A 22171-nucleotide genomic window follows, 5' to 3' on the forward strand; every position below is an offset into this window, starting at 1 on the left:
GGTATTCAAAATTTGTTGTGACCCATTTTGATGTACATGGGATATCAAGACAAATAAATAAATAAATGACGGCGTTGTGGAAATGCTGTGCCCTCAGAGAAGGAGAGGGGGACATTCCATCTATGCCACGGCACCCCCTCCCCTCCCCCCCCCTTCGAGGCTGCTGCAGGGGTTATTTCCTGGGCCTATAAAAGAGAGACCCCCTTTGCATTCTTGTGGCTTTCTGTGTTGAAAGTCTATAAGGGAGAGGAACGTCTCTTTTCTGTTCTCTTTTTCCCGGAGAAATCCCGGATCCCAGTTCAGAGGGACATGAACCTTTGGAGGTTTAAAAGAGACTACCTGATTGATTTTGCTTTCTGAAGTTAGGGAAGGCTCTTCATTTTTGAGCTTCAGTTTGAAAGGAAGTTTTTCCATCCTTCCTCTATGGTTTTTGATGTTTGGAAACTTGCTTATTTCCCATCTGGTTCTGTCAGCCCAAGAGAGTCAGCACCCACATGGCGAGCCCTTGGAGGAAGGTGAGGACACGTATCCAGTATCCAGTGGAAGCAAAAGAAGCAGGAAAGAGGAGAGTAGGGGAACCCACAAAGTGCTTAGTCAAAGCTCGTATCCATCCGGCATACACAGGAGCCTCAAGGAGGTGCCTGACTGGTACAAAAGACAAACAGAGGCGTGAAAGTAGCTCGTCAGCTTGATTTTATTCAGCTCACAACTTTTCATCGGTGGCTCAAGGTGAGCTACATTCAGGCACTGTCCCCAGAAGGCTCACAATGTAAGTCTGCACCCAAGGCAATGGAGGGTAAAGTGGCTTGCCCAAGGTCACCTGGAGCAGCAGTGGGATGTGCACCCTGGGCTCCTTGGTTCGTAGCCCGCTGCTCTGACCACTAGGCTAAGAAAAGGATCCAGCCAGAGTCTCAGGATTTTTCAGGTACCATTTACAGGGAACTCTAAATTGGATGGAATCCATTGAAGAGTCCTAATGGTTCTTATATTCCAACTGGAATAGCTGGTGGAGACCCTGAATTTCAAAAAGGAATAAGGGGGACCCCAGTAACAGAGAGGAGGGACCATACACTTGCTGATTCATTTCTGGATTGTGGATATACCAAAAGGAAAAGTGTATTTTGCAACAAATCTTTTTTTTTTACTGTGCGAGTGTTTCTGTAAAGTCTTTTTGCTGGAACACCAATCAAGAGTGCCACTGGTTCTTTTAAATGCACTTGCAATCCATTGAACGGGGCTTGAAGAGAGTGGATTTCGACTGGGTATGTGACTTAGCCCTGACAATTACTATGATTGACCCTGTGAATCTTAAAAGTATTTCCCAAGCTCAGGGTGACATGTTTAGATGAAAAGCTCTGTACATTTCCAAAATCAACTAATAATAAACCTAGATTGGTTCAATATTCCACAACAAAAAGCAGATTAAAACTGAAAAGGGTTTACCTTCCATTTGCATAAGGAAATGACAGAATCTGGAAAGCACAGGCACCCCCGACAGCAGTTCGAACTGAACCCAGAAAGTGAGTTGACTTGAAGCACGGAGCTCTCCACCCAGGCGTTCCTCCAGGAGTGCTGGCTCCTCGTTCTCTCTCTTTCGTTGTCTGTGTTTGCTGCTGCAGGATCTGCAGGAAAATGCTAGCACTGTTGATGTATTCAGTAATCTGGTAAGATTGAAAATCTAAAACCTGAAGTGTCTGTAAAGCTATAAAAGGTTGAAATGAAAGATGTGAGCCCTGCAGTGAAGTCACGCCCAGCTTCTGGATGAGAAGAACAAGGCGCTGTTAGGCCTCCACCTTGTACTGGAGAATTCCTGAATAATTATATGTAAGATTTTCCTTTGCAAAGAGAGTCAGAGTTTGACAGCCAGTTGTACTGCAGGTTCCTTCCCAGTAGCCATTGTCACACAAAGTCAGGGGTGATCTGCCGTTATCATCAACATATATTGCAGTTACGCCAGGAGCCCTGAGTTTAAAGTGCACACTGCGGTTGGCTGGCAGCACTCCCGCAAGAGGCTTCACCAGTTCATAGCCTTCTGCCCACGAAGTATATACCAGAGGGAAGACTGGCCACCTTACAGCGGGATTTGTACAGCAGAGGAGGTAGTTGCAAACATAATCATAGCTGCCATGATCAGACTTGTTCTTTGCATAGATTTGGAGGACATAGGTACCTGCCTGAGGGAGCTGGATATTAAACTCAACCCTGTTTTCCCGTTGGGTTTTAAAAACATGTCTTCTCCTAACATCTTCAGTCACCGTGACATCATCAGAGTTCAATAAGGCCATGGAAGTTAAATCTTTGTGCAGTGTGAAACTGACAGCACAGCACCCGTTCCTGGTGTGAATGATTGGATCCACGTGTGAGGGCTGTGAGAGTCCTTTCTTCTCTGTCAGCCAGCTGGGACCCACTGGGTTATCAAGATCCTTGGGGAATTTAATGTTTCTGTCCACAGACTTGCATTCAATAAGGTAGCTTAATACCACATAATAATTGCCCTTTGAACTATAAGGCTTGGCAGACAGGTTCAATGTGTGACTCCCAGTCGTCTCTGGATAGACTTCAAGCTTCATCCCATTATTCTCCAAAGTCATCAAGCCTGATCTCTTTGTTCCATTCAGATCAAACATGAATAATGCTGGAGAATGACTCTCTATCAAAATTGTTGCTTTGCCGTCTTCTGCAAAGAAAAGGAGGAAGTGACAAGTCAGGAGTTTTCTTCACTTTGTTTCAATTAATAAAACAGGGGACCCATCTAGTTCATTTGGATTTTAATTTTATTCTTAAAATTGCTGATTTTCTGAAATATGGTGGGGTAGTAAGGAAATAGGTTACTTCCAGTATAAATATCTCCTACTCTCATGGCCATCGTCATCCAAAATCAAGTTAAAGATGATATTCTGTCCTTATCACAAGTCACAATACATGACTATCAGACAACCCAAGCCTCCTAGATCTTCCAGGAACCTCCCAGCTTGCCTGCTCTCCATTCCTCCTCCTATGTTCCTGGTTCTGTGACACAGAAACATCTTAAGTGCTGGCATGGTGGAGCACAGGAGGAACAGAAGCGGTAGCAATATACAACTAATGAGCAAAGAAATCGACACTGCAAGGACTGTAAAGCTGCAGCATTTCTTGCACCCTTGGCAGCTTTCTTTTCTTCCGTTCCCTGCAGCCCATGATTCTTGTTTAAAAGGAGGCACGGTCTGTGAAGACTGAAGGAACAGGCGGCTGCCGCAGAGGAGAGGGGCAAGATGAAGAGCTGGAAGGTGGCACTAAAGGGGGATGATGGAGGGCTGGGAGGATGACAGGGAAAGAGATGGATGGATGGCTGACAGTGAGGGGGAAATATAGAGGGGCAGAGCAGAAAGGAGGAGGAGTTGGAGGACTGCGGGAAAGGAGAAGAGTCAGAGTGGGGAGATGGAGAACTAAGAATCAGCGATGAGGAAAGAACCTCAGAAATATTAAGAGAAATGTTTCTGAACCAGGAGGGGGGGAGCTGCGGCGATCAGGCTCTGTTTAAAAAAAAAAAAGCCTTTATCATTTTTGGGAGGGTCTTCGGGGGGAAGGAGGATCAGGTTGGCAGCCCCTATATTTATTACACTCTGGTTGGGGTGAGTAATCAGGCTGCTAGGCCCCCTTCAGTCTTCTTTTTTTTTTTTTACTCAGCTCAACGACTTAACTGGCTGTATTATTTTGAACATTATCGTTAATGTTAAAGTTATCCAGTGGCTCCCTGTAGATGGATAACTTTAACTTTAACCAGACTCTCAGCCACATCAAGTTAGCTGAATAATTTATGTGGGAGTTAGTGGGCCAAGTTACTTGCCTAACCTGCCGCAGCCCAGGAACACCTTTAACACTCGTCTTAAATTATTTGGCTAAATCTTAGTCAGCTAATGACTTGTCCGGATATATTTAACCAGATAAGTACGGGGAATATTCAAAACTCGCCATTTAGCCAGATAACTGGTGAGTTATCTGGCGAAATAGCTTTCAATATTGGCTTCCCATCGTCTAAATGCACCCATCCCAGTAAGTGAATCATTCATTCCTGAGCACCATAATTATTCCAGTGGCAGATTTGACCTTTAATTTCTGGAGATGTGGTTTCATTCAGAATTTGATCTGGGACATCCCTTGGCACAGCAGGGTGACTGCTAGCTCTATGCTGTGAGGCAGCTTTTTTCGCTTCTCAGGAGATGTTATTTACCTGTTTGGATGGCCACTGTTTCTGGGTGTGCAGAGAGCAAGCCAGCATTATAAAACTGAGCACCAAGAGATACGCTGGCCTCATATTGTCTCAGCGATACCGGGGGCTTCAGCAGCTGCCATTTCTCTTCTTCTGGGAAATGGTTTCCAATAAACAGCGCAGGATGTGTAAGGAAATAATACTCTTTGTATCTGAAGGGTGAGAGAGAAGGAATCAGATTTCCTTGAAAACTATTTCATTGAGTTTGAAAAAATACTATAAAACTGGATCAGAATTCCACTTTTCACATTAAATAGACTCAAATAGAAAACTTGTGGTTTACAATAATCAATGAGGCATGCATTTCTGGTGTGCACATTATTACACATTTAGGGATTAATTTTCAAAGACTTACCATAAAAATTAGCATATATGTGCATAAATAGCCAGGCTGTTATAGACACTACATGCTAGCAGAACACCTCACCTTGTTCACACATGCTGAACACAGACAGACCCTCGCCAAATACTGAATAGAGAGATCATAAAATGTAAATAGAAACATGGCAGACAAAAACTGAACTGAAAACCACAAGTCAGATTCTGTATGCCGCACAACTATGGAAAAACAGAAACATCATCATTCCTCATAAAACATCAAACAATAAAATCAAGAAATATAAATCATAATAGTAAAATCACACTAACAAAAATTATAAATATTTTTTAAAAACTGACAAATAAAACATCCAATAATTAAAATTCATACCTCTATCCATTTCCAAATGTCAATAAAATATTTCAAAACAGTTAATACATCAAATAACACCCAATAATTACAACTAATAAGAATAAAAAATCCCCTACTGTCCATACTTGGGAAATTTTGATTTCCAGATGACCTGAGATTGTCATGGATTAACAGGGAGAGGGGAGTGGGTTGTTGTATACAAATTTTCTTTCACATTTAAGAACATAAGATATGACATACTGGGTCAGACCAGTCCATCAAGCCCAGTATCCTGTTTCTAACACTGGCCAATCCAAGTCACAAGTACCTGGCAAGTACCCAAACATGAAATAAATCTCAAACTACTATTGCTTATTAATTAATAGCAGTTTATGGATTTTTCCTCTAAGAACTTATCCAAACCTTTTTTAAACCCAGTTACACTAACTGCCGTAACCACATCCTCTGGCAATGAATTCCAGAGCTTAACTTTGTGCTGAGTGAAAAATAATTTTCGATTTGTTTTAAATGAGCTACTTGCTGACTTCATGGAGTGCCCCCTAGACCTTCTATTATCTGAGAGAGTAAATAACTGATTTTCATTAACTTGTTGAAGTCCTTTCATGATTTTATAGACCTCTATCATATTCCCCCTCAGGCGTCTCTTCTCAAAACTGTGTGTATTTGCTCAATCATAAACACACACACATGCTTATTCACTCTCTCATGCTCAACTATTTACACACACACACGCACACTTGTTTGCTTGCCTTCTCTCACACTCAATCATATATACACACACATGCTTGCTCTTTCAGTCTCTCTCATATACTCAGTCACTTACACACACACTCATGCACTCTTTCACTTGCTCAATCACACACACGCTCATATGCTTTCAGTTGCTTAATCACACACACGCATGCTCTTACACTCTTTCACATGCTCAGTCATTTACACTTGCTCATATACTCTCACATGCTCAGTCATACCTCTCTCTCTCATATCTAGCTTTCAGGTGAGCTGCAGCATGGGGAAGAAGGCCAGTGCTTCTTGGCATCGGGTGGGCCACACTATTCTTCATTGCTGCTCCTTGAGGCCCCTCTACGCTACTCCTCACTGCCGGGCTTGGAGAGGGAGGAGAAGGCCATTGTTTTTTGTGACCCCACAGGCCATGCTGCTCTTCATTGCCAGGGCAAGGAGGGATCAGGAGTGTGGGCCTCACTGCTCTGCACTATCGAGGTGGGAAGGATGAGTCCGATGTTTTTCGTGGCACTGCTCTTCATTACCAGGGCAGGGAGGGATCAGGAGTGTGGGCCGCGCTGCTCGGCACTATCAGGGCAGGGAGGAGGAGACAGATGTTTTTCATGGCGCTGCTCTTCATTGCGGAGGCGGGGAAGGATCAGGCGTGAGGGCCATGCTGTTCTTCATTGCCGGGGCAGTGTGAGTGAAGAGGAGATTTGCTGTGTTCTTGGCCCCGTGGACCATGCTAATCTTTACTGTCAGGGCAGGCCTCAACCATAGATGCCCCTGGTGAATGGCATCTATGGTTGAGGCCATAGCGGCCATAGGCTAGCTACAGCTCTGATATATGCGCGCATATGTTGCAGGGTAAAGAAACGTGTATTTTATAATGCGCACATATGTGATATGTGTGGATTATAAAATACTATGGTAAAACTACGCACGGCCATATACTTGCGTATATGCTGCCACACACCGTTACTTGAAAGTTATCTTCCCTATCTGTACAATAAGAAGATCATTTTAAAAGGAAAATCCATAAGTAAAATGGTGCTTTACCCATGGTTTGTAATAAAATTGCCCACCAGATGTGTGAGTAAACTTACACGCGCATCCCCTGTATGTGCGTAACTTTACCCAGAGTGAGTGGGGGTGGAGATGGGAGGAGTTTGCATTTTCGGAAGCCTGCACATGCATTTTCTGAAGGTTTTCTGCGTGTATAATAGCAGGTTGCTGGGCTCGATGGACCTTGGTCTGACCCAGTATGGCAGTTCTTATGCTCCTGTGCAATTACGTGCTGGTAAAGCTGATGGGATCATTTTCAAAGCAGATGTATGTACGTAAATCTATTTTGCATGTTGCTGTAACTTATGCATTTAATTTGCCACCTAGTTTAGGTGGACTGTTATAAAATTACCCCCAGAGAGTAATTTTCAAAGGCATCTCTGCAGGTAAAAGAGAGCTTTACTCAATGAAAGGAGCTGTTCCAAAATGTTTCTGTATAACTTGTATGTGACAAGTTTACCCTCAGTGAGCAGAGATGTTCCCAGGACAGAACTGGGGAGGGGAGTTGCACTTATAGGTCTTGATTTTAAAAAGCATTTACATGCGTAAAACTGGGTTTTACTTGAGTAAGTGGGCTTTTGAAAATTGCTACAATATATGCCATTGAATTGCCCATAGGGTTTGCTCTCGTAAGTGCACTTTACACATGGAAATGGCTTTTAAAATTTGCTACGATTGACGTTACATTTACACATGTAAATCCTTTTTTAAGATTCACCTGTCTCTGCATTTTCTAAAATGTGCGCATAAATTTCCTCAAAAAAAAACAATCTATGTAGAAATTGTCAGATGTGATTTTGTATGGGTAGTTTTGGTGGAATGATTTTCAAAAGAAAGTTAAGCTCATACTTTCCCTTTGAAAACTGATGTAACTTTAGCATGCAAATGTTACAAAATGGTCCCACCCCAAGTGTCTGCTATTGTCTGGGCATCGCATGATCGCATTTTCTGTCGCTGCAGTGAATGAGATTGCTCTTCTTGGAAGGCTGCATATACTCTATACCTTGCAGTGTGTCTCTCCTTCCCCTGTTCAGCCTCGGCCCATCCAGTGTACTGGCACTGAACGTTCAGGTGGGCACGGCCAGCACCAACATAGGGACTTTGATGACATTATCATTATTTCACTTTTAATCTGGTGTCCCGACCAGAGCGCCATACTACACAAGGTGGCTCCTGCTGTCACTTTCATGGGCAGTGTAATGAAAAGTGCAGAATGTGCCACCAGGCATCAGTCCTATGCCGCTCAATCTAAACATGGGGTCGGACGATGCAGCAGGGGTAAGGAAGAGGGGAACCACAGCAAATCCTCTGGGATTGGAAGATTGTCAGGGGCCCCCCCCAGAAATCCTGGCAGGCGTACGTCAAACTCCTTACTGAATCCTTTGGGAGGCCAATTTTCCAAACATGGTCAGTGTCTGCATTTTATCTCCCTTAATTTAGGGAGATTTTAAGCTGAAAACTTAGGCGTGTAAATTTAGACCTGCAAAATCATTTGCCTAGATTTAGGACCCTACGTTAGGCTCCTGATGCTGAAAACCAGTGCTAAGTCCCTAACCTCACCTCAGCAACATTTTAGGACTAATTTAAGTGCTCAGCCTAGTCACTCTTCAAAGGGGCTGATTTAGATGCTTAACTTCCAAAGTGTGGCACATAACCCCTTTCAAAATTACCCCCCAGTTCAGTGTAGCAAAACCCCTGGCCTCCTGCAGTGATCTGTGGATATATTCATGTCATGGATACTCTGGAAAAAAAAACTTGTTGCCAACACTGCTGGAGGCTGCAAAGGAGTTTTCTTCCTTTCCATAAGCACAACTAGAACAAGAGGGAAACTTTTGTGAGAGTGATGGGAGCATAGGAGAAGCTTATGGAGAAACCCCATGCCTGCGTGCAGGGAACTGACGATAATTAATGTTTGTCACAGGGGAAAGATCTCTCCGAGGGATCTCTCCTGCTTCTGCACTCTCTGTCCAGGTCTCACTCCGTCAATCCCCTTCCTTGAGAAGGACAAGGAGACAAGTGCACCTCTCTAATCCTGCCTGTGTCTGAACAGACGGAAACGGGGCCTGTTAGGATTAAGCCTACGGCAATAAAACAAAAATATCTTCTCTGTGGAACCAGTGCTGTAACTTTTAAATAATGCATTCAAGGGTATGGTGACATACTCAAAGGTAAATTTGGTGCATTTGTCATTGCAGTGCCCCGCTCCCCAGGTGCTGTCCAGCAGGTGCCAGCTTCTTTCCAGACGGACAGCATTCCAGGCATGATCACTATTTCCCGAAAATCTCTGCCCAGGTTTATAACCATAGCCTTTAGCATATCCCGATAACTTCAAACACTCAATACCTGCAATACTAGAAAGAAAAAAAAATCTAATTAAAGGGATTCACTATCACTTTTCAGATAATACTTGAACTAGGTCGAATTTAAGATTCTTTCAGCTCTAGACATTTAACTAGCAATACAGAGAATTCAGCTATAACAAAGCCTGTCTGAACAGTCATTGAATTTGTACGCTATTTGGACATTGTGGGCCTGATATTCAGTGCCATTTGTCCAGCACGTATTGGCTAACCGTTATTCCAGCTAAAACATTAGCCGGATGTTAGGGGCAGGGTGCAGTTGTTCAGGGGTGGAGTCAGTTATCCAGCTAAATTAGCCAGATAAATGCCAATATTCAGTGTTATCTGGCTTACATAATAGAATATCTTTAAGACAGCTATTCGGCTGTCCTAAAGTTAACCAGATATATTTATCTGGCTTTTAGAAAGCTGTGGATATTCAGCAGTGCAGCTGTGCTGCCAAATATTCAAGGCAAGCTAGCCAGATAACATTATCCAGATAACTTTCAGGGTCCTTTATCAAATAGTGTTATGGCGTTTTTGCATGCGTTAAGCACCTTTAATGCATGCGATAGCACCATAATGTATGGTGTGATGCAAATCAGAAAAAGAGAAGGAGTTAGGTTCACCATTTTGTGAAGCCCTATTGCACTGTGATGTGTTCTCAAATGATGGTTTTAGTAGTTTTGAAACTGAGTGAGAGAGAGAGAGAGAGACACTAGCCATAATACTATCACACTAGATAGGTATTTATATCTCTATGAGAGGCCCACCTAGCAACTCGAGGTGAGGTTTAGGTATTAGTGTAAGGGTTAGGGGCCACTTTGACATTCAAAGTGAGACGTATGAACAGAACAGTGCTCTCGTGAAGATTTGATGACATTCGGAGTGAGGAAACTCACTCAAAGATGAGATTTGTGCAATGTTCTCTCAACCTAGCTTGATGGACTCTCTACCTCGCTCGCTCTCTCTCTCATTTTAGACATCCCAGGGGGCAACAATCTAACTGCCTGTGTTGCTGCCATTTCAGCAAGTAGTCTTTACCTGCAGGATTTGCATCAATAGTCAGAGCTAAACAGATCATTTTGCTTTGATTATTGCCTAAGGCAAAATATTACCTGTAGAGATTTGCACCTGCTACTCGTGCCACAACAATATGTGTAGCTGTGGAAATCCAAAATTACGAGTGTTGTTCTCTCCACCAACCTATCCCAACCCTCAGGAATGCCTCTAAGCAGTGTGGGTAAAAGTAGTCACATTTCTGAACAAGGTAAGTGATTCTACCTGCATAGAGGGTGGACAATATTCAAAGATCCCATTTCTGCTTAAGAACATAAGAACATAAGAAATTGCCATGCTGGGTCAGACCAAGGGTCCATCAAGCCCAGCATCCTGTTTCCAACAGAGGCCAAAACCAGGCCACAAGAACCTGGCAATTACCCAAACACTAAGAAGAACCCATGCTACTGATGCAATTAATAGCAGTGGCTATTCCCTAAGTAAAAGTGATTAATAGCCATTAATGGACTTCTCCTCCAAGAACTTATCCAAACCTTTTTTGAACCCAGCTACACTAACTGCACTAACCACATCCTCTGGCAACAAATTCCAGAGCTTTATTGTGCGTTGAGTGAAAAAGAATTTTCTCCGATTAGTCTTAAATGTGCTACTTGCTAACTTCATGGAATGCCCCCTAGTCCTTCTATTATTCGAAAGTGAAAATAACCGAGTCACATCTACTCGTTCAAGACCTCTATCATATCCCCCCTCAGCCGTCTCTTCTCCAAGCTGAACAGCCCTAACCTCTTCAGCCTTTCCTCATAGGGAAGCTGTTCCATCCCCTTTATCATTTTGGTTGCCCTTCTCTGTACCTTCTCCATCGCAACTATATCTTTTTTGAGATGCGGCGACCAGAATTGTACACAGTATTCAAGGTGTGGTCTCACCATGGAGCGATATAGAGGCATTATGACATTTTCCGTTCTATTAACCATTCCCTTCCTAATAATTCCTAACATTCTATTTGCTTTTTTGACTGCTGCAGCACACTGAGCTGACGATTTTAAAGTATTATCCACTATGATGCCTAGATCTTTTTCCTGGGTGGTAGCTCCTAATATGGAACCTAACATCGTGAACTACAGCAACGGTTATTTTTCCCTATATGCAACACCTTGCATTTGTCCACATTAAATTTCATCTGCCATTTGGATGCCCAATCTTCAAGTCTTGCAAGGTCCTTCTGCAATGTATCACAGTCTGCTTGTGATTTAACTACTCTGAATAATTTTGTATCATCTGCAAATTTGATAACCTCACTCATCGTATTCCTTTCCAGATCATTTATATATATATATTGAAAAGCACCGGTCCAAGTACAGATCCCTGAGGCACTCCACTGTTTACCCTTTTCCACTGAGAAAATTGACCATTTAATCCTACTCTCTGTTTCCTGTCTTTTAACCAGCTTGTAATCCACGAAAGGACATCGCCTCCTATCCCATGACTTTTTAGTTTTCGTAGAAGCCTCTCATGAGGGACTTTGTCAAACGCCTTCTGAAAATCCAAATACACTACATCTACCGGTTCACCTTTATCCACATGTTTATTAACCCCTTCAAAAAAAATGAAGCAGATTTGTTAGGCAAGACTTCCCTTGGGTAAATCCATGTTGACTATGTTCCATTAAATCATGTCTTTCTATATGCTTTACAATTTTGTTCTTGAGAATAGTTTCCACTATTTTTCCCGGCACTGAAGTCAGGCTCACTGGTCTATAGTTACCCGGTTCGCCCCTGGAGCCTTTTTTAAATATTGGGGTTACATTGGCCACCCTCCAGTCTTCAGGTACAATGGATGATTTTAATGATAGGTTACAAATTTTAACTAATAGATCAGAAATTTCATTTTTTAGTTCCTTTAGAACCCTAGGATGCATACCATCCGGTCCAGGTGATTTGCTACTCTTTAGTTTGTCTATCTGGCCTACTACATCTTCCAGGTTCACAGTGATTTCGTTCAGTTCATCTGACTCATCACCCCTGAAAACCATCTCCAGAACTGGTATCTCCCCAATATCCTCATTAGTAAACACGGAGGCAAAGAATTCATTTAGTCTTTCTGCAATGGCCTTATCTTCCCTAAGAGCCCCTTTAACCCTCTGTCATCTAATGGTCCAACCGACTCCCTCACAGGTTTCTTGCTTTGGATATATTTTTAAAAGTTTTTATTATGAGTTTTTGCCTCTATGGCCAATTTCATTTCAAATTCTCTCTTCGCCTGTCTTATCAATGTTTTACACTTAGCTTGACAATGCTTATGTTTTATCCTATTTTCTTCAGATGGATCCTTCTTCCAATTTTTGAAGGATGTTTTTTTGGCTAAAATAGCCTCTTTCACCTCACCTTTTAACCATGATGGTAATCATTTTGCCTTCCTTCCACCTTTCTTAATGTGTGGAATACATATGGACTGCGCCTCTAGGATTGTATTTTTAAACAATGACCATGCCTGTTGAACACTTTTAACCTTTGCAGCTGCACCTTTCAGTTTTTTTCTAACAATTTTTCTCATTTTATCCAAGTTTCCCCTTTTAAAATTTAGTGTTAGAGCTGCAGATTTACTTATTGTCCCCCTTCCAGTTATTAGTTTAAATTTGATCCTGTTATGATCACTGTTGCCAAGTGGCCCCACCACCGTTACTTCTCTCACCAAATCTTGCGTTCCACTAAGAATTAAATCTAAAATAGCTCCCTCTCTTGTTGGTTCCTGAACCAATTGCTCCATGAAGCAATCATTTATTACATCCAGGAACTTTATGTCTCTAGCAAGTCTTGATGTTACATTTACCCAGTCAATATTGGGGTAATTGAAATCTCCCATTATTATTGCACTGCCAAATTGGTTTGCTTCCCTGATTTCTCTTAGCATTTCATCATCTGTCTGACCATTTTGTCCAGGTGGACGGTAGTATACTCCTATCACTATACTCTTACCCAACACACATGGGATTTCTACCCATATAGATTCTACTGAGCATTTAGTCTCTTGTATGATCTTTATCCTGTTGGACTCCAGAGTGGAACCAGACTGCTGGCACTAACTTTCAAAAAGGAGATAGAGCAACTTTTAAACTAGAACAAGCTTTGGTGATTTTTTACATATAGGTACATGAACTATGTTTGCATTTAATGGAACCTCTCTGTTGGGATGCCCTAACTCTCCTGTTTCATTAGTATCCTTCAAGGATACATTTCTCCGAACCATGCACTGCTGAGTGACTGTCAGCTTTCCCCCTTGTTCTAGTTTAAAAGTTGCTCTGTCTCCTTTTTGAAAGTTAGTACCAGCAGTCTGGTTCCTCTCTGGTTAAGGTGGAACCCATCCTTTCGGAAAAGTCTCCCCTTTCCCCAAAAGTTTCCCCAGTTCCTTACAAAGCTGAATCCCTCTTCCCTGCACCATCGTCTCATCCATGCATTGAAACTCTGGAGCTCTGCCTGCCTCTGGGGACCTGCACATGGAACAGGAAGCATTTCAGAGAATGCAACCCTGGAGGTTCTGGATTTCAGCTTCCTACCTAAAATCCTAAATTTGGCTTCCAGAACCTCTCTCCCACATTTTCCTATGTCGTTGGTGCCCACATGTACCACGACAACCGGCTCCTCCCTAGCACTGTCTATAATCCTATCTAGGTGACGCGTGAGGTTTGCCACCTTCGCACCAGGCAGGTGCATTTTTTACCTGTGGAAATAGCTTTGAATATTGCCCTCCAAATATTTTGAAAATTTGTTGAGCATGCCCAGGTGCAGAGCCACATCTTGTATTTATTTAGTTATTTAAAATATTATTACCCAATCTTCCATTGTTCAGGGCGGGGTAGAGTGTTTACATACATGAAAGCAAATCTTACCTAAAAATGACATGATAAAAACCAGCCACATTTATATTCCTTTATCTGTCTTCTTAAGCACTCAACTTGTGTCTATGAGAAGTTACTAAGCATTTAACTGCTTCTTCACATGCCTAAAATGCAATTACAGATGTCTGCCATGCAAATGATTGAATATTTAGCCCAACCTCTGGAAGGGAAAAAATTACATAGAAAAAACTGTGCAAGCAGAAGCTTGTGAATAAAGTGCAGTGGAATTTTTCTCTAAAAAGTGCCAAATTTAAGAATTGGTTAAAAGTTCCATTTGTTTGGACAAAGATTTCCTCACCTGATTTTCCATCTAAAAGATGCAGGAAATTAAACCGTTGGGCAAAAGAAGTGCCATTTCAAAATTGTGCAAGCAAACTGACTTGCAGGCATTTTGCATTTGTTTTGTCTAAAGCTTAAATTTATCTTTTACACATCTAACATACTGAAAATTAGCTCAGGAGGTGCCATCTAAGTTTAGTCATCTAATTATAAGAAGCTTAAATCTTATCTCTTAAAATGTATTATGTACCTCCAACTGGTGCCATTTTACATTCATGTATATTTATGGCTATTATTCTTATGGTTGTTATTATTTTTGCAATCAGTGTTATGAATTTTTTACCTTAATTATGGAATTTTATTTCAGTGATTGATGGGATCTTAATATAGGGATCACATTTTTTTTATCATTTCTATTGTACGTGATGTTTGATTATTTTTATTTAACTGATGTGTATCGTAAGTGTTTTGTTTTGTTTTTTTTAATTCCTTATTTATCAAATTTTCAAATTACAAAAAATAAATTTTGCAAATACAGAAATCAAAATGGAAGTCAAAGTAATGAGAACATTCTTGAAATTAACTTAAACAAATTATAGATCAAAGATTTCCATTATATATCAATAAATTCAAACAGATCCGAAATATACTGAGAGATATTCAAAACTAAATATTTATATTTAGAACCAGAAATATGCATGTACCAGGTACATTTATCATATATTTATGGGAGAAGAGGTGGTAGGGACTTTTGATTGAATGAATGATTTTAATTGATCCACAGTAAAAATATATATATACCTCAGACCCCCCTCTTTACCCTACATTTACAGGGACATTTTAACATGAAGGTATAACCTAACGAAATTACCCTGCGCCGTTCTTGGGTAAATGAGGAAAGATCTGGAAAAATGTTTATATTTTCATTTAGAAAGGAAGTTGGGAATTTCCTAAATAACTTTTCATGATAATTTGGACATCTACTAATGATATTAATGAAACCAATAGAGTTGCTCTGTCCAAAACCTCAAATGTTGAACGTTCTAATATTTCTGTTTAATTTTCTTGAAGGTTAATTCTGTTAGATGTTGTAACAGTTCTAGGCAAAAAATAACATTTATTTATCGCAGGTAGGTTCTCTTCTTCAAAACACAGGACTTCACAAAGAAATCTTTTTAAGGAAACATAGGGAGTTTCTCCTAGTATTCTAGGAAAATTTTGGATCCTGATATTTAGGGAGCGAGAGGCATTTTCAAGAGTTTATACTCTTCTGGCCAAGAATTCTTTATCTTTCACCACTGCCGCCTTAAACTTTTCATTATCACATTCTTTCACTTCAAGTGTTGAAACTTTAGTAGCTATACTTTCAACTTTCCATTGTAAATCAGTTGAACTTTGATTATTCTGTGAAGCTAACAGGTCCACCTTCTTACTCAAAATATTGACCAAAGTTGCAACCTCCACCAACGAATCCCATATTGCAGCATTAGTGACGACTTCCTGTTCCATGTTCAGGGATCATTAGGGGCTTAAATTCTAGGGTAGTTTCTTGCGATAGCTGCAGGCCGCTTCCAATATAACTTACCCCAGCTGCCCCTTCTCCCAAGCCGACTGCCGCTAGCTCCACGCTAGTTTATGTTCCCGGGACCGCCGCCAAAGATGTCAGAGCCTGAAAGGCTGCGGTCATAGTTGTGTTCGCTGCAAAGGACCCGGAAGGAGTTCCCTCACAAAGCAAGTTGGGTTGAAACACAAGCACTGCACTTCATGTCGGAGCTGGTCTTAGGTCTGGACTCAGGGTAGTCTCCTCCGGCGCCGAGACTTCTCTCTCCGTCCCCTGCACCAAGGATTCCTTGACTCCTGGGAGTGTTCTTGGTGAGGTAAGGTAATGGGTAATTTCTTGCTGTATAGCTGGCATTGGTGGGGGAGTAGAAGGGTAAATCCTTATCTTTCCTTTCCTTTTTGAAGGCATAGGTTTGGCATAGGACAAAATTTTTCAACCTCGCAGCAGGAAAGCGCTCCGCTCCTACACTCAACGTGCAGCCATCTTGGATCTCCTCGCTCTACAGCTCCTAGTATTGTAAGTGTTTTTAGTTGTAAACCACTTTGATGATCCATTGGAAAGGTGATACAATAAAACAATAACCTAAACTACATCTGTATAACCTCCAGACAGGGCATATAAAATAAAATGGATCTGATGCTGAGTTTTTGTGGTCCCAGAACCAGCCTTTGTGGGTTCAAACACAATTTAGTCAAGTAGAATATGCATTGGACCTGGTCTTCAGGTTTAGAGCACTGTTTTCTCATACTGAACAGGGAAAAGTACCAAAATCTTCCTTTTCCCCTCTATGGCCCTCTGACTCAACCGATACACCAAAAATGTTGAATCTTCTCTTTCTTATGCTGGCAGACTCATACCTTTAACCTCAAATCCTGGGTTTTAGCAAATAGTCTCGCTCCATGGATTAAATTGAAAAAATGATAAACTTGTATTCTTCCAGTGTACCAGCAGACAATTTGCAGTAAAGATACCTAACAAGAATTATTCACAGCAGAGATGAACAGCAGCAACAAAATAAACACACGTTACACTTCCTCTAACATTTAGATCTTAATCTCCTTCTTCAAATAACCCTGTCACCTTAGTCATTCTTCATACACAAGCTCATTCAATTCCCATCACAGAATTCTTCTCGGCAGCAATTCCAAATAAGGCAACAATATCTCCCATATTGTAGCTTTAGTCCGTAGTCTTTTGGCATACCACTGGCATTCTAGCTCCATGGGGGTAAGGGCCTGGCTGGCAGGCCCACAAGGACTCACTGCTGAATCCCCAGAAAAAAAAACCCAAAACTCCTGCAGAATCCTAATACAGAGTCACACACATTCACCCAGAACGAGTTATTCTGACAGAGGGCACACTCCCCCTAGTCCTTAACATACTTCCTGAAAGAGAGCCATATCATACTCTTCTGTATCAGCACAAATCATAAAATAACCAAAAGTAGAAGTTAAATGACACTGATGGGCTAAGGTAAAGGTTATTTTATTAGCGGCAGAGGACCAGACTTTAAAGCCCCACCACATCTATAGTCCTATTTTGGAGGTCTAACTAAAGCTCTAGCTTTTGGAAAATTAGGCCTAAATTCGTTTATGAGACTAATTGTTACATTGTTTTTATTAATTTGACATATGTTATTTTACCATGGTTTGTTTTAATTTAATTGACTTTGGATGTTATGATGTACCCCGCCCTGAATATGGGCAGGGTGGGTAAGAAATGTTTTAAAATAAATAAATAAAACTCAGACAAAAATATTCAGATACTGGCACTATTTGAATTTTTACCACAAAGGTCAGATATTGGCAAAACTTTAAATTTTAGAGGGTAATTTTCAAATAGCCAACACAGCGGTAAAATCTGCATGCACACTGTACATGCAGACTTTACCAAGAAGGATCAATGTGAACTTAAACATGTAAGCCCGCTTTGAAAGTACTCGTGTAGTTGGCCACGTATATGCACACAATCACTCCTGGAAGGCTACATCTTTTCTTCAGAGAGCATGCATAACTTATGCACAAACACTTATGTGCATACTTTTTAAAATCAAAAAAGTATGATGGTAACTTTTAAACAGGCGCGCGGGTGCACATGTTCGTCGGCCCACGCCCAGAGATGCAGCCGTTTCATAACATACGCATGAATATGCACACATGTTATAAAGTAGCCTGACCGTGTGCACATGTGCTCCCAATTTTAAGTGGACGCGCGCCTATGAGTGCAAATCCCACGTCTACTGTGTAAGTGGGGAGGATTTTAAAAGACACGCGCACCAACGCCATTACCACTTTTACCAGTTCTTTCCCAGTTCGCCGAGGTAAGGTTTAATGGCCTCCCTTCTCCCCTGTTAGCCTCAACTCTTAAAACCCTACCGATCCATTTGTCTTTATTTTATAACTTGCACGTCATCCATAGCAGAAGTAAAATTGCGTGTTGGGGGACCCCGGTGCGTGCCCATGCGTGTACGTATTTACGCTCAGATTTCAACATGAAATCCAGGAACGCCTGCATGGACCACACCCATGCCCCACCCCCTTTCAGACTTTTCATTTGTGTGCTTAGCGGCAAGTAGGCGCGTACTCGGGCGGCTTTTAAAATCCGTTTAGCCCAACTTGTGCACATATCTCCAGGTTTTGGTGCACACCAAGCTTTTAAAATTCACCTTGGTAAGTGCTGACTTCATCCCAGCTCCGCCCCCTGGAATGCCTTGGCTCAGTTCGGGTGACAGTACACACGTAACAAGGTTATGTAAAAAATTAGGCATGCAGTCAGCCATGGACTCGTTTAGTGCATCCATGTCTATGCATAAAACTGGGTAAATAACTTTGAAAATGACCCCCCTATGCCAAACCCTGGTGCACAGCATGTACCACTTTATAAATAAACCGAAACAAAAAATGTGGCACAACCACAACCTCAAATTTGCCAAACAGGTGAGTCTGTAACCATCAATGAAGTGTATTCATGATAGAGGATTGATATGTCACATGCTCAGATTTGCCAACTATTCCTATTCAGGATGGAGAAACTTTATTTTTGACCAAAAATGTTACCATTTTTCCAAGGTCTCCTTTTTAAAATATCACTTCCTTCAGTGTATACTGGTTGAAGACTAATATACACTTTTATTTTATGAAATCTCAGTCTTCAAAGCTTTCAAATGTCGGCATATATGGGACTGAATATCTACAATGCAGTTTCCTCGGTTTCAGTCCATTCTTACGCAAGCCACATTCATACTTAATGTTGCCTTTCATTATGGACATGAAACATCAGAAATGTAAAAAATAAAAAAGGTAACTAACTAATGTGGCCTTCAATGAGAGGAACAAGGTAGCAAGAGGTGTTTGTAGGGAATTTGGAATAAGGGAAAAGTGTCATATGTAGGAAGACCACATGCTTACCATTTAGAAAACTTCCATTTTAAAACTTTACATATCTGCCTTCCAGCTGTATTTAGAATCTCTCTATAGTCAATTTATACAAAGGCAAATCAGGATAGGATCTAAGTAGCAGAATGCACTGGAAAGAGAACTGAAAAGGTTGTGAGTCTTATTCATGAACCTTCATCATTCATGAACCATGAAGGCCATTAACATGCGTGACTTGAGCCTGTGTAGGTAATTACCCCATAACAATGTATGGGGTTAGCTGTTAACTGTAACTGTAGCCCCCCTAGGGTAGACTTGAGGACAATGAGAGAGAAGTTTGATAATGTCCTTCATTGTGCATCTCTGCTGCTATAAAGAACTTTGATCTTGATCTTGTAGATAAAGAACTTCAGTTCCTAGCCCTGTTAACATTCAGGAGTGGTGCTGGGAAAGAGAATGAGCCTACTATAATGATATAAATTCAACAGACATTACTTAAAGCAATATAAAACTAAATGGACAGCTGTAAAGGAAGGGCAAGAAAAGAGAAGTTGATGGGGAGACAAAGAGAAATAGGAATATGTCTTATAAATATCACTATCAAATTTAATTCTGTAATTCCTATTCCTACAATAAAAGCCTTAGACCTAGATTCATCATTTTGCAATAAAATTGTGAAAAATAGCATCTGTGATTAAAAAGACAGGGGTGTGGTGAGGGTAATTTTCTAGATTCTGCATTGCTATTTTAGCCCAGACAAGAGGGAGGGGGAGAGGGAAGGAGAGAGAGAGAGAGAGAGAGAGAGCAAGAGACTCTATAAGGCTCACATATAAGTAAACTATTTATACCACTGTAAGAGGGGCAACTAGTAACACGGGGTGAGGTTTTGGTGGTGGCCTTGGTTTTGAGGGGCAGTTCTACATGCACAGTCAGAGGTACGAACAGTTCAATAGATATCAGTGAAGATGAGATTTGTACAATGTACTTGTGACCTAGCTTGATAGTAACTAGGTAGAGCATGCATCAAGCTAGGTCGAGAGTACATTGTACAGATCTCATCTTTTTATACTTTCATCACTCCAAATCATCCCAAGTTCAGAATAGCCCCTCTTACAGTGGTATAAAATGTTGCCTAATATGTATGCCTCCCTAGAAGTGCTCTCTCTTTCTCTCGCTCTCTCTCTCTCTGTCTTGTATTGCACACAATGATAAGCACCGCTCATTTTCATAAACATAGAAGTGACAATAGAAAAGGACCTAATGGCCCATCCAGTCTGCCCAGCAAGCTCCCATAGTTCTCAGTTACTCAGACCACCAAGGTCAGGGCTCTTGTTGGTTACTGTTTGAGTCCAATTTCCTTTTACCCCTTGCTGTTGAAGTAGAGAGCAATGTTGGAGTTGCATCAGAAGTGTAGTATCAGGCTTTTTGGTTAAGTGTAGTAACCATCGCATCGAGCAAGTTACCCCCATGCTTATTTGTTTCCCCAGACTGTACAGTTCAATGTCCTTGTTGGTTGTTGCCTGAATCCAATTCCTCTTTTCCTCTTTTACGCCCGCCATCGAAGCAGCGAGCAATGATGGAGTTGCATCGACATTATGGAGGCTTATTTGTTAAGGGTAGTATCTGGCACACCAGCAAGTTACCCCCATGCCTTTTACTTCATTCCCCTTCCCCTTGCCTTTAGGAATCTACAGTGTTCATAAACTCCTCCCATTTGACTAAATTTTAAAAATTTAAATACGCATGTCGTGATGCGTTATTTATAGCATGCATTATGGCGTTATCACCGGCGTTAGGGCCCTAAGCCCCCTTAGGTTGTTGTCAAAGGGGAAACAGATTGCTGGCCTAAGTCCAAAAGCTCTCTGATAGCTGAATGCCAAACATTCTAATTTACCTGCACATTCGCTCAAAGAGTCCAGCATATCCTGCACAAATGCTCTTCCTAGATCGTAGCACGTCAGTTGGATTAGTTAACGCCTTTGCTGTGTTTTCATAGCCCATGACATCATACTCTAGGAAACAGTGATAAAAGCTGTTATAAATGAATTCTTATTTTAAAGCATAAGCTTTGAATCTGTATTTTACATCTTCCTGAAGTTGTGTATCCTGGTTCGTATCTGAAGCCTAATTCCAGACTCTGGAATAACCATTATTAAGAAGGTTTGTCCTGCTAAGTTCGGGACTTAACTGGACAAAGCTCGGGTTTTAAATATTTCCCTCCCCTCTGCTGACTGGCTATGTTTAGCCAGGAGTGTCTTGCTGTGGTGAAGAGCAGGTCTAAGCTTATCCAGGTACCTTTACCAGGATAACTTTAAATCTGCCTGGCTATATTTATTTATTTATTTATTTATTTATTTACTTCTTTTTTTATACTGACATTCATGACGTCATATCACATCGGTTTACATCAAACATTGGAGAAGTACATTGAACAGGGGGTAATAACTTGGCAGGTAACAAGGGTAAAGACCCTGGTGAGACAACCTTGAGCAGAACAACCTAGAATGGGAGATAACAGGTGAAAAACGAGGGTAAAAACGAGAACGAGATTCATAGGAACAAGGGATAAAAAACCAAAATAACTTATGTATCAAAAGCTGTGGTATCAAGAGGATAGGGTGTATGGGAGACCGGGTTGGGAAGAGTAGGGTGGGGGAAGGGGTACACAGCAAAGGAACAATGGAGACATGGAGTGATAAACTTAAGAGGGGTAGACCGGAGGGTAGAGGGAGAGGAGTTGACAGGAGGGTTGTGGGGGAGGAGTAAGGGGGAACGGTAGGGCACAGGGATGGTAAAACAACAAAGTATTAAAGGCCGAGCAGCAATGCGAGTCAGTGAAAATCCTACAGCCTTTTAAGGAAATGCTTGTTTAAAAAGCCAAGTATTAAGTTTTTTCTTGAAGGTCAGCGGGCATTGTTCTTGGCGTAGATCTGGGGGTAAAGCATTCTATTGAGAAGGTCCAGCTGTAGAGAAAG

At 41.4% G+C, this 22171-nt stretch overlaps 1 protein-coding gene across 1 annotated transcript in view; it reads right to left on the minus strand.

Annotated features, from left to right (window-relative positions):
• Positions 1-693: 693 nt before the first annotated feature.
• LOC115099585 (kyphoscoliosis peptidase-like) overlaps positions 694-22171 on the minus strand; it is a 41973-nt gene continuing 20495 nt past the window's right edge. The window contains exons 4-7 of the mRNA XM_029617317.1: positions 21091-21208; positions 8891-9079; positions 4211-4401; positions 694-2677 (exon numbers count right to left, since the gene is read on the minus strand). Coding sequence (XP_029473177.1) covers positions 1782-2677; positions 4211-4401; positions 8891-9079; positions 21091-21208 — 1394 coding nt within the window. The 3' untranslated portion in view covers positions 694-1781. The remainder of the gene's footprint in view (positions 2678-4210; positions 4402-8890; positions 9080-21090; positions 21209-22171) is intronic.

This window comes from Rhinatrema bivittatum, chromosome 9 (assembly GCF_901001135.1).
Source record: "Rhinatrema bivittatum chromosome 9, aRhiBiv1.1, whole genome shotgun sequence".
In the NCBI taxonomy this organism is placed as follows: Eukaryota; Metazoa; Chordata; class Amphibia; order Gymnophiona; family Rhinatrematidae; genus Rhinatrema; species Rhinatrema bivittatum.